This window comes from Grampus griseus, assembly GCF_964374135.1.
Source record: "Grampus griseus genome assembly, chromosome: 10".
In the NCBI taxonomy this organism is placed as follows: domain Eukaryota; kingdom Metazoa; phylum Chordata; class Mammalia; order Artiodactyla; family Delphinidae; genus Grampus; species Grampus griseus.
In genome coordinates, this window is record NC_139004.1 from 68,438,016 (window position 1) to 68,451,173 (window position 13,158).

At 45.1% G+C, this 13,158-nt stretch overlaps 1 protein-coding gene across 3 annotated transcripts in view; it reads right to left on the reverse strand.

Annotated features, from left to right (window-relative positions):
* Positions 1 to 12,280, reverse strand: part of NEK4 (NIMA related kinase 4) — a 54,951-nt gene extending 42,671 nt beyond the window's left edge. For 2 of the 3 annotated variants that reach the window (XM_082664218.1, XM_082664216.1), the window contains exons 1-4: positions 3,516 to 3,775; positions 1,587 to 1,853; positions 460 to 657; positions 169 to 276 (exon numbers count right to left, since the gene is read on the reverse strand). In XM_082664218.1, coding sequence (XP_082520344.1) covers positions 169 to 276; positions 460 to 657; positions 1,587 to 1,853; positions 3,516 to 3,608 — 666 coding nt within the window. In that variant the 5' untranslated portion in view covers positions 3,609 to 3,775. Of the gene's footprint in view, positions 1 to 168; positions 277 to 459; positions 658 to 1,586; positions 1,854 to 3,515; positions 3,776 to 12,160 lie in introns of those variants that run through there. The other variant, XM_082664217.1, reaches the window with a different exon arrangement.
* Positions 12,281 to 13,158: the final 878 nt, after the last annotated feature.

Sequence of the window (13,158 nt, forward strand, 5' to 3'; positions counted from 1 at the left end):
CGATCAATCCCTTCTCCTCCAGTTCAACCCTCCCCACAGACAGGACCCACCATTCTTAACTATCCACCCAATATGATTACTCCCTTTTCTCAGTAGCTACTTTCAAAGCTGCACTAAAGTAACCTTACTCCAAATATTAAAAACAATTAATTCCAGAATATTCTTTACCTTTCCTTCAATAATCCGATAAACTAAAGAATTCATGTCTTTTGCATTGAAAGCATGCTTCAGGGTGGCCATTTCATAAACACAGCATCCCAGAGCCCAAACATCAGACTAGGAAAAAAAAATAGTAAATGGTTAAATGTCAGAATGCCTTATTTAGTTTTCCTCTTAAAAAAAAAAAACATTTTCCTTAAACCAATTCACAGAGAATTCTTCTAACTTACTATTCTAATGGGTTCTAAAATTATATTGCTGTAGAGACAAGGTGAGCTGGCAAACACAGCCGAATCCTACCTTATAGTTGTAGGGTTTGTTTGAGAACAATTCAGGGCTCATGTAATAGGGTGTGCCAATGAGGGTGCTAGCCATGTCACAGTGGTTCTCAAGGACTCGGGCAATTCCTAGGTCACCCACTTTGATGATGTTTTTTCTTGTTAGGAAGACATTTTGAGTTTTTAGATCTCGGTGAAGGATGTGTTTTTCATGTAAATACTGAAGAGAAATAAAATTTTATTAAATATAAATATTTAATACCTGACTTATTTATACCTGACTTCTTATATACCATCAACAACTGTATAAGTTAAAGAGCCTTATACTCTTAGATGAGCCTTACCTACACATCAAAACACTATTGTTTTATAATCTCTAAATAAAAAGTCTAATTTACAACTTTCCAAAGTAAGAAATTAAGTTCCATGCATTAATTTGCCCAGCTTCCTTCACAATTGTTCCCTGGTGACTTGACAATCATACCGTCTAGAATTATATGGACCCAGTTAAAAAATGTGCTTACAAACTTTCACTGAAGGTAGAAAGACAACTTATACAAGGTCAGATGCACATTCCTCTCAGACTCATGAAATCTTCAGCTTAATAATATTTTCAACTATAACAATATCACTTTTATTGTTTAAATCCTAAGATACATTCTCTAATATCAGAGTGATATTCCATAAACAGTCTCACTTTTGAATATGTGTATATTAAAACACAAACATGTTTCACATTTCTACTCACTCTGCCACAGCAGGGTTAAAGCCCAAAGCCCCACAGTTTAGGCAGATTAATTAGCCCAACCACCTTTCAGTATGATGCAGCTGACCAACTGATAACAAACATGGACATTCTTTGCTCTTTGTCAATTCAGGGCCCTTAAAATGGATTTTGCTATAAATATTAAATGAATAGAGAATTGTCTTTCCCAGCAATCAGACAAAATCCATGTCTGCTTCAATACAGATATCACTCATTCAGAAACACTTCAGTGCTACAGCAAGAGGAACTAGGTCCACTTCATAAATGGATTTTTAAAAGAATTTTTCTTTTCATTAAGCATTTGGGGAAGCATTTTCCTAAAATCCACCAAGCATCTCTCTGTCACCTTGGAGCAAGTGGGATGCTAGGAGTCCTGACAGTACCTGCAGAGCCATAGCGATCTGAACAAACCATTCCACCACCTGACTCTCAGACAGAAGCCTCCCCTTCTGCTCTTTGAGCTTTCGGTACAGATCACCTCCTTCGCAGAAGCCCATGACGATGTACAGCAGACCATCCCCTCCCTCCCACGACTCCTTGTAGGTGACAATATTGGGATGCTTCAACTGAGACAAGAGCTGAGCTTCCTGTTCAGCAGCTTGCCGCTCTCGGCTGGAGGCATTTCGGAGGTTCAGCTTTTTGATGACATACTACAAAAAAGACACATGTTTTTACAATATGCAAACAAACATACAGTATTATAGATTCAAAAGTATTTAAGGATTATCCTGAGTGTCCTCAAAACCAACCTTCTGGAGACTGCCACATAACCTATTCATTTTGTTATTCACAAAGCACAAAACTGGGAAAAAGACTTGTTACCACTAATGATACTTTTTACAAGTTAGATTTATAGCAGGGTAGGGGGTCACAAAAAAATTATACTTTCCATCTGCATTTTACAATTTCATTAATGGCTAAAAATGAGTCAATGTTAACATACCACTGAATTAACCAAAAAATCTGCGGTAGAAATTCTTTAACCTCTAAGCTCCCCCTACAAAGGTGCATACAATATGACTTGAATATACATCTGCAGACAGAATGGGTCTGTGGATTCCATTACATACTCAAAGGGATCCAAGGCCCAATAAGGCTAAACATCACCTATCCTCAACATCCAAAATTATTCTCACTTAAAAGAAAAACAAAACAACGTCCTCCAACACCTAATACATTGCCCTCAATCAACTGACACACCAAACAATTCATTATTCAACAAACACAATCATAAATGTGTTTTGTAACAAAGCATAAATGTGCTTTGTAAAATGTAAACAAACTACTGCTGAAATGTGAGGGGTTATTATTACAGCGAGTACCCCATCCTCAGCTCAAAAAAATCCCCCCTCCCCATTGACCACTGAATAAATCTCTTATGTCTGAGCTTGTGTTCCAGGCAGTGACCAGCACCTGAGACAAGGCAGAAGAGGCGAGAGGACCTTATACTTATGGGGCCATCTCCTCTCAGTTTGTCTGGGGCAGTCCCATTGTCCTGGTGTAATTATAAATAGTGTCTCCTTTCAGTTTCCAAATTGTCCCAGTTTGTACATTATATGGTTTATAAACCGTATTTACGAAATGGTTCATTATCCTGAGGCTAATGGGATAAAGTGCAACATTAGAGGCACGTTTTAGAAAGATCACTGAGACTGCAATGAAAGTGATGAATTGGAGAAGGGCAAGTCATGTGGCAGGGAGGACAAGCGGGAGGCCATGGCCACAGCTTAGCTAGAGACAATGGTGTCCTGGATGGGGGAGGTACCCATGGAGATGAAGAAGAGGCCAGTTGGCTTAGTGGACAGACGAATAAAGGGGTGGGAGTGGGGGAAGGTAAGGGGGGGAGCCCAGAACGACTCCCAGGTGTCCAGCTTGGGCAACTGGCTGGTTGGTGGTGCTACTCCCTGAAATGGGGACCATGAGAGGAGGTTTGGAGGGAAGGTGACGAGCTGAGTTTTGAGCGACTCCAGAGGTCTCCAGGTCAGACGGGGTATGGGGCCCTTCACTGAAGGAGGAATACTTGCCAGGCGCCGCCGTTAGGTCCTGGGAGTGTACGCTCTCATGGAACGGTCGAGAGTTGGGGGAAAGTGTGCAGATTAAGCACACCGATTACGACTACAAAGAGAATGCCAGGAGTTCGGGGCGCATATGACAGGAAGGCCTGGCCTAGTCTTGATGGTCTGGGACGATTTCCCAGAAGAAGTGCCATCTGAGGCGCGTCCCCTTCAGAATATCTGGGCCCAGCCCTTGGACGGCGCCCTCGGCGAACCCCTGCCTGCTCCCATCCCCTGCCGGGCCCCAGCTCCGCCGACCTGCCTGCCGTCCCGTCGGTGCCTCACGAGCGTCACCTCCCCGTAGCTGCCCCTGCCCACGACACGCAGGTAGCAGTAGGCGGTCAGGGGCATGATCCCGGAGCGGGCCCACAGTCGGGATGCGGCGGCAGCGGCGGGGGGCGCGGCGAGCGGCGGCGGGAGACCCCGCTCATTCCAGAGAGGAAGTGGTGCCGGCGGCGGCTGAGGCGGCCCTGCCAGGGCGCCAGCGCAGAGGCCCGACCCAGAGCGACGCCGCTGCCATAGCGATCCCCACAGGGGCTGCCCTGCGCATGCTCCGTGGCCCGGAGGACCCACCACAGAGCCGAGGCGACAGGCGGCCAGAGCGACCACGCCGGGCCTGCGCGCGCACCCTCGGCCTCACTTCCAAGGCCGGAACTTGCGGGTTTCCCGCAACAATAGACTCACGAACGCTTCCACTTACTGAGCGCTTACTTGTTCTTAGTGCTTCGCACGTATTCGCTTCCCAAATATTTACTGACTGCTTACCCTGTGCCTGGCCGAAAAAGTCCCTGCCCTCCGGGAGCTCACATTCTAATGGGGGACTGGGGACAGACTAGATTCTACAAGTAACATTTGTTATATTTACTTTATCATATGGTGGTTAATGTATGCATGCAGCAATCCATCTTATTTTTCATGCATTGCAAGACGAACTGAAGATATCAGTGCCCTTCACCCCTAAACAATTCAGCTTGCATATTGAGAACTGCAAAAACTCTCAGAAGGACTCCATTCAAACCCCTGCACTAAGTGACTTGACCAAATTTTGGCATGGTTTTTAACAGCTTAAGGCAGTGTCCCCGGAGAACCTGCCCACCTTAAATGGCCTGCCTGTGAAAGCTCAAAACTGCCAAAAGATTTATCGTTTGATCCAGCCAACACCTCCCTTTCCTAGGACATATACCTAAAAAGCTTAAAATTATAAATCCAATGGGACGGGGGTGGGGGGGTTGTATTCCTACAACCCCAGAATGTCTTTCTTAAGGTCATGAAATCCATCCCATTGAAATGTAAGGTTTCTTGGCCTATATCCAAGAACCAATTTTTGCCCAGTTTGGGGGGGGGGGGTGGAGTTGATATTGCCCCTGTTGAGAATGCATAATATAGAGCATACTATTGGGGTTTTTTAAATATAAATTTATTTTTATTTATTTATTTTTGGCTGCATTGGGTCTTTGTTGCTACGCGGGCTTTCTCTAGTTACGGCAAGCAGGGGCTTCTCATTGTAGTAGCTTCTCTTGTTGCGGAGCACGGGCTCTAGGTGCGTGGGCTTCAGTACTTGTGGCACACGGGCTCAGTCACTGTGGCTCACGGGGTCTAGAGTGCAGGCTCAGTAGCTGTGGCACATGGGCTTAGTTGCTCTGCGGCATGTGGGATCTTACCAGACCAGGGATCGAACCTGTGTCCCCTGCAGTGGCAGGTGGATTCTTAACCACTGCACCACCAGGGAAATCCATCTACTTTCTTTACCTACTTTTCATACACAGTTGTTTCCTTTCACCCTTATTATTTCTAAGTAGTTTCAATTACATATCTTAATTAGAATTCTTAACCCTTAGAATCCTTAATTTCTAGTGAAAACTAAGAAGTGAGTAATCGTGGACAGTCTCTTACACTAGCATTCTATGGATTGGCAGAGATAAATACATTCCGTAATTTCTAGGAGTACATCTTCCTCATAGTAAATTTTCCAATGTAGCAGAAAAGATTTTTACTAATAGACCTAAATATATTTAGGGTCTTTTTTTTTTTTTTTGTATAAGGAAACCAAAAGTGGATTAACTTATGTTCAGTGATTAATGTTTCAGTATCTTATTTTATTTGAAATAAAATAAAATATTTATATGATCTAAATATTTAATAAATGTCCATTATTAACTTTAACTTATTTAAGTTAAATAATGGAAACTATTTAAGTAGACATGCCATAAAATAAAATAATTGCTGAAGTGTTTTACCTAAAGACTCTTTTTTGTGTGTGTGTGATACGCGGGCCTCTCACTGTTGTGGCCTCTCCCGTTGCGGAGCACAGGCTCCGTACGCGCAGGCTCAGCGGCCATGGCGCACAGGCCCAGCCACTCCGCGGCATGTGGGATCTTCGCAGACCGGGGCACGAACCCGTGTCCCCTGCATCGGCAGGCGAACTCTCAACCACTGCGCCACCAGGGAAGCCCTACCTAAAGACTCCTATCCCATTTACGTCTATTTAATTCACTTGTTCTTTTTTTTAAAAAAAAACTATTTATTTATTTGGCTGCGTTGGATCTTAGTTGCGGCAAATGGGATCTTTCATTGTGGGGTGCAGGCTTCTCTCTACTTGTGGCGCACAGGCTCCAGAGCACACAGGCTCTGTAGTTGTAGCACGCAGGCTTAGTTGCCCCGCGGCATGTGGGATCTTAGTTCTCCAACCAGGGATCGAACCAGCATCCCCTGCATTGCAAGACAGATTCTTAACCACTGGACCACCAGGGAAGTCCCAATTCACTTGTTCTTAACATGAAAATGTCATCATACCAAGTTGTTTTTCTTGCTAACAAATTTGGTAACAGAAACAACATGAACTTATTTAGCTAGTGTACTCAGGTGGAATAAAAGTTGTATGTCTTGGGCTTCCCTGGTGGCACAGTGGTTGGGAGTCCGCCTGCCGATGGGGGGGACGCGGGTTCGTGCCCCGGTTCGGGAGGATCCCATGTGCCACGGAGTGGCTGGGCCCGTGGGCCATGGCCGCTGAGCCTGCGTGTCCCGAGCCTGTGCTCCACGGCGGGAGGGGCCACAGCGGTGGGAGGCCCGCGTACCGCAAAAAAAATAAGAAAAGTTGTATGTCTGCATTATTTTTAATGATAACTCTGAAGACATACCTATTTTAATTAAACCAACAAACTTAAACTAGCTTTTATTTACCAAAGATTACCTCAGATCACATGAACTTGAAAAACATTTGGTTTAGTTTTTATATTTCTGAGAGTTTTAGGAATCCTTAATTCATATAAGTGCTTGTGGACAGGGAATTTTGCCTGCCATTCCAGTGAACAATGTTGCCCACCATCCCAGTTCTACAAGGATCCAGCCGTTAGCTACAGCAGCCCACAGTGCTCCCTGAGGGTAATTCAGGATGGGGAAAAACAGGAGGCATTCTGCACTTTGGATATTGGCATTAGATAGTTAAGGTGCATTTCTAAGACATAATTTCTATGAACCCAGATTCTTGCACCTTCCCATACATAGGAAAGCACTGCAATCATTGACCTGAGGCATCTGTTCCTTGTGATTAGCAATAATCTTTTGATGTTCTGAGGCAGGAGATAGATGGGCTCCAGGTTAGACATTTACAGCCAGCCTCCTGTTTACACTTCCAGATAGAAATAACAACAGGAACAGGGTAAATAGCTGGACTTTGCCTCTAGTGACCTAGAGATTGTCATGCTGAGTGAAGTAAGTCAGACACAGAAAGACAAATATCATATGATATTGCTTATATGTGGAATCTAAAAAAAAAGGGTATAAATGAACTTACTTACAAAACAGAAGTAGAGTCATGAATGTAGAAAACAAACTTATGGTTACCAGGGGATAAGGGGGGGAGGGGAGGGATAAATTTAGAGATTGGGACTGACATATACACACTACTATATATAAAATAGATAATTAATAAGAACCTGCTGTATAGCACAGAGAACTCTACTCAATACTCTGTAATGGCCTATACGGGAAAAGAATGTAAAAAAAAAAAAAAAGAGTTCATATATGCATATGTATAACTGATTCATTTTGCTCTTTGCTGTACACCTGAAACTAACACAACATTGTAAATCAACTATACTCCAACAAAAATTAAAAAACAAAACAAAACAGTAATGGCAGGGCCAGAGAAGAGTGAGTCTTGCCCAGATAAAAGATAAAGAGGGACTTCCCTGGTGGTCCAGTGGGTAAGACTGCACTCCCAATGCCGGGGGCCTGGGTTCAATCCCTGGTCCGGGAACTAGATCCCGCATACATGCCGCTACTGAGAGTTCACATGTGGCAACTAAGAAGTCCACATGCTGCAACTAAGAAGCCTGCATGCCACAACTAAGAGTCCACGTGCCACAACTAAAGATCCCTCAGAACTCAACAAAGATCCTGCACCACAACTAAGACCCAGCGCAGCCAAAAAAAAAAAAAAAGTCCACATATTTCTCATTCTCAAGGTCAAGGAGACCTCCCTGACTACACATGCGCAGAAAGGCTCCTCAGGGATTAAAAAGGGACGAGGGGGGGGGCTTCCCTGGTGGCGCAGTGGTTGAGAGTCCACCTGCCGATGCGGGAACACGGGTTCGTGTGAGCCATGGCCGCTGATCCTGCACATCCGGAGCCTGTGCTCCGCAACGGGAGAGGCCACAACAGTAAGAGGCCTGTGTAGTGCAAAGAAAAAAAAAAAAAAAAAAAGGGAGGGGGCACCGCCCCATAGTAGATGATGTTGTTACTGAGTCCAAGCTCGCTCTGCTCACCGGACAACAGGCCAATAAATCGGGAGATGAGGTGTTGAGGCAAGGAATAGCGACTTTATTCGGAAAGCTGGAGGACTGAGAAGATGGCAGACAAGTGTACCCAAAAAAACCGTCTTATCTGGGTCTGGATGCCAGGTTCTTTTATAGAACAGAGAAGGGGAAGAGGTGAGGAAGTAAAGTAACAAAAAGCAAAGGTTAAAGTAAAAGAAACAGATGCAACATGGAGTCAGGATTTGCTCTTCCCTGTTACGATGTCAACCTACCCATAGGCCTCTTCACTAGACTCCATCTTGGCTAAGAGATGCAAACGCACACAGGGGAGGATCCTGAGATAAACCAAATATGGACTCAGAGCGGGGCAAAGCAAGATGATTGACCAGAGGAAACCCGGAAGAAATGCCCCAAACTACCATGGGGGCACGACTCTCCCTCTCTGAGCCTGCCCATGTGTGTCTATTCACATGTGCTCTTTTTCCTCCTAATAAACACTACTTGTTTCACTACTTTCCATCTCCTTGTGGAAATTCATTTCTACAAAGCCAGTGGGCCAGGGCATTTTCACTGGCCACTGGCCCTCATGGTCTAGTGGCTAGGATTCAGCTCTTTCACTGCCGTGGCCTGACTTCAATCTCTGGCTGGGGAACCAAGACCCTGCTTCAAGCCGCTGCTGGCCGAGGCCACCAGAGATCAGTTCGACTACATGTCTTTTTTCCAGCAGAATATGTCAGTGTATCCTGGCTCCTCCCTTACCTCTTCAGAACAGTTCCTCAGAGCTGAGAGGCTGTCTCGCAGGCTATGGTCCTCAATAAGATTCCTCAAATAAATCTTAAACCAAAGCACTTCCCTGCTGGCGCAGTGGTTAAGAATCCGCCTGCCAATGCAGGGGACACGGGTTCGACCCCTAGTCTGAGAAGATCCCAGATGCCATGGAGCAACTTAAGCCCGCAAGCCACAACTACTGAGCCTGCATGCCACAACTACTGAAGGCTGCGTGCCTAGAGCCCATGCTCCTCAACAAGAGAAGCCACCACAATGAGAAGCCCTCGCTCCACAACAAAGAGTAGGCCCTGCTCGCCGCAACTAGAGAAAGCCTGCAATGAAGGTCCAGGTTGTGCATTTTTCTTCAATGTGCTTAAGTTTCTTTAAGCCAATTAAATAGAATTTTTTTTACAAATTAATTTTGGCAATACCTCCTTAAGGTAGAAAAATACCACACATCTACAACATATGTACGTAGACACATATAAACATACAGACTGATGCAAACAGAGAACTCATAGCTTTTTTTTTTTTGTTTTTGGTTGCATTGGGTCTTCGTTGCTGTGTGTGCTTTCTCGGTGAGCGGGGGCTACTCTTTGTTGTGGTGCGTGGGTTTCTCACTGCGGTGGCTTTTCTCGTTGCGGAGCATGGGCTCTAGGCGCGCAGGCTTCAGTAGTTGTGACATGTGAGCTCAGTAGTTGTGGCTCGCAGGCTCTAGAGCACAGGCTCAGTAGTTGTGGTGCACAGGCTTAGTTGCTCCGCGGCCTGTAGGATCTTCCCAGAGCAGGGCTCGAACCCGTGTCCCCTGCATTGGCAGGCAGATTCTTAACCACTGCGCCACCAGGGAAGTCCCAAGAGCTCATAGCTTTTGTTCTAAAATTTTAGCCATGAATTCGGTACAAAGTTAACTAGTTGTAGAATAAGCTGGATCCAAATGGTTTTGGCAGATGGAATAAGTTAAGGTTACCCGCTCAGATGGCTAAAACTTTTTACTAATATTTGTGGAGAAGACATTTAAGACTTTTACTTGTCTAAGTTCCAAACAACCTTTCCCCCTTTTGTTTTCCTCCAGATAAGAATGGTCTCTCTGAAGTTTGCATTTCAAAGAGATGACCTAGATAAGAATTCTGGAGAAGACCAAGTAAGAATATTTACATCTCAAAGGCACAGGGAAAAAAGGCAAATTCCTCCAAGCACTTTTGTTTTCTAAGGCCAGAATTTTTACAATACTCACAAGCCTTTTAAGATAAATAGGGGAGGTTTGGGGGTTGGTAAAAAGGACAGGTGGACTTTGAATTGTTTTTGGAGCTGCATTTCTGGCTTTGCAAAGTTTGTAAGGTAAGGACAGTTGCTTTTAATTCCTCAGGGGATTAGGTTGCAACTTAAATGACATTATAGATTGATCCACCCATCCAACTACATTTTTCTCAATTTGCTTCTTTGTAACAGGGAGAAGATCTTCAACTAAGATGGAAATCTAAAAGAGTCCTATGTTCTAGATTTAGAGCTATATGTCTTTGAAATGTTTTAGTAAATCCTTCCACAAAGGCTTCAGAAGGTTTTTTTGCTTGTTTTTTTCTTTCCCTCTGGGTACATTTAGCTTAGAGAAGGCCTAAAAAAAAATTCTTACCAGGCTCTGAATATCAGCTTACAATTTGGCCAATTTCTGGCCAAAGAGCTACCTTGGGGGGGAAAAAAAGTCCTTTCAAAAAAATCTTGTTAATTTTCAGCCAGGACAAACAGTAAAGGTAGGTACAATAACAAGTTTTATTCTCCTCTGGACTGGGCACTACAGACAGAGATTCAGGAGAGCTGAAGCTGGTTAGAATTCTCACTCTTCACTGGCTTTATCAGTTTTCCCAGGATCCCATATTCAGGCTCTAATATCTACCAGAATTGCTCAAGGTTATTCATTAATTTTAATTTTAATTTCCCTAGGCTGCTTAAGGAAATAAAATAGCTGTTTACCAGAAAATCCTTCAGGAGGCCGTCAACACTGGGAGGGGCCCACATCAGGGCCCTCCTTTGAGGGTAGATATGGGGACATCTGTAAGGCCACTAACTTGGTGGACTTTTGTTTATGGTCTTGTAGTCTCTTCAGAGTGGAAAGACAATTCAGACAGAGGATTACTAGAATGAGCACTCAAGTAAAGGAGGATAGAGGGGAGCAATACGAGTTGCATCAGTCTCATATAGTCTTTTCTTTTACATGCCTGTGTGTCTTTAATTTTTCATTAGCCTTTTGCAATGAATCGCTCAATGAAGCTATTATGGAATTCTGAAGGCTTTTGGAGGTTTCTGCATGCCAATTAAAATAGGTGTCCCAGGGGCTTCCCTGGTGGCACAGTGGTTGAGAGTTCGCCTGCTGATGCAGGGGACACGGGTTTGTGCCCCGGTCCGGGAAGATCCCACATGCCGCGGAGCGGCTGGGCCTGTGAGCCATGGCCACTGAGCCTGCGCGTCCGGAGCCTGTGCTCCGCAGTGGGAGAGGCCACAGCAGTGAGAGGCCCGCGTACCGCAAAAAAAAAAAAAAAAAAAAAAAAAAAAATAGGTGTCCCATTCTGTGTATTTGATTTGGGAACCCTTGCTTTCAAATGCACTTCTTAAATAAATGCTCTTGTCTAACTGGAACCTTTCTCATAACAGCTATTGTAAGTCTCGATTGTCTTTGTAAGATTTTGCCATTTTTGTAGATATTTACAGCTTCCAGGACCACAGTTCTTGGGTATAAAATAAGCAGTTGTGCCAGAAGGCGACACACTCAATTATTTGAAACTCAGTCCCATTTCTTTAGCTGTCTTGGGTCTCTTGGAGCCAAATTAATACCTGAGAGGGATGTGCTGCCAGGTTGGAGTTTGTGTGGTGTTTTACAGTGGTTCTTGTTGCACAGAAATTTTCTTGCGGTTGGCAGGTGACCTAGTGTCAACCTAACCCTTTCCGAGACCAATTTATTATAATTACTAGGGTCTTAGAGTTAGGTGGTGAGTGCTCTAACAGCTTTTAAGTGCTCCACCTGTGCCCACCAGTTTTGTGGCTTTTGGCTTCCAAGATTCCTATTAGCAACAGACTTGACCTCATGTGCACCTTAACAGAAACTAACAGAAACCTGGCCAAGAGAAGGCCTTGTGTGCACCACCAGCAATTCCCAATGTGGAACTGGGGACTAGGGAAAGGACTGAACCAGAAGACCCCCAACAAAGGGGACTATGGACTGGGATTCCAATCAAATAAAGAACAGTGGACGAAACCAAGAGCTAGAGGCTTGGGTTCTGGGTGGAACCATCTGCTAGCTCAAGCTGACCTGCCCCGGACTGGAAAGCCAATTAAATCAGAAGTTTGACACAAAGAGAATGGAGCTCAGAATCAGGAGGAACTTACCCATGGCCTTTGGAAGTGGCGAGAAAGAGAACTCAAAGGATTTGAGGGTACCAGTGCTTGTGTTTCTTGTCCTCAAAGCCCTCAGAAGTTTCCTCTGGATCCCACCACTGCCACCAAATCTGTTAAAAAACAAATTTCAACTGAGTAAATTTTAAAGATCTTACTGGCTTCATTCAATGATTCACGAATTGGGCAACATATCCCATCTAGCTCACAGAAAGGAGCTCCAAGGAGCTGTACAAAATGAAAGATTTTTACAGGCTGAAGGGAGCAGGAACAAGGAAGTTATACTAGCAAAAAGTGGATTGGTTGTGGCATGGATCGGGAAACAGTATCTATAGTTGAAGCTGTGAGACCCAAAGGGCCATGGGCTGGGTGAGATGGAGGTCAGCAGGGGTCAGACCACTCAAGACCTGGAAGTATGTTAGACAGGGAAAGGCCTAGAGCGGATCAGCCTTTTAAAATAATGACTCTGGCTGCTGCCAGAGGGTAGACCGTGGGAGCAGAGTAGAAGTAGGGGAAGCAGCCATCTAGGTGAGAGATGAGGGTGGTAGACTCGGTGGTGACTGGGGATTTGGAGAAAAGTGAATGGACCAAAAAGATATTTCGAGGGTTGGAGATGGGGTGGGGAGGAGGTTGAGAGTGTAGGGGAGGGAGCCATCCAGGATGCCACCCAGCTTTCTGGCTTGGATGTATGGATGGATGGTGGTGGCCTTCACTGGGATGGACTACAAGAAGAAGAAGACCAGGCTTGGTGGTGGGGGGCAAGAAAGGTCATGAGTTCAGTTTGGACATATCAGACCGAGGGGTCTGAGCAGGTCTGGGCCTACCTGCTGTCCCACAGGCACCAGCAGCATGGCCACCCTCTCAAACCCCCAGGCTCAATCTTTCTTTTTTTTTTTGCGGTACGCAAGCCTCTCACTGCTGTGGCCTCTCCCGTTGCAGAGCACAGGCTCCGGACGCGCAGGCTCAGCGGCCATGGCTCACGGGCCCAGCCG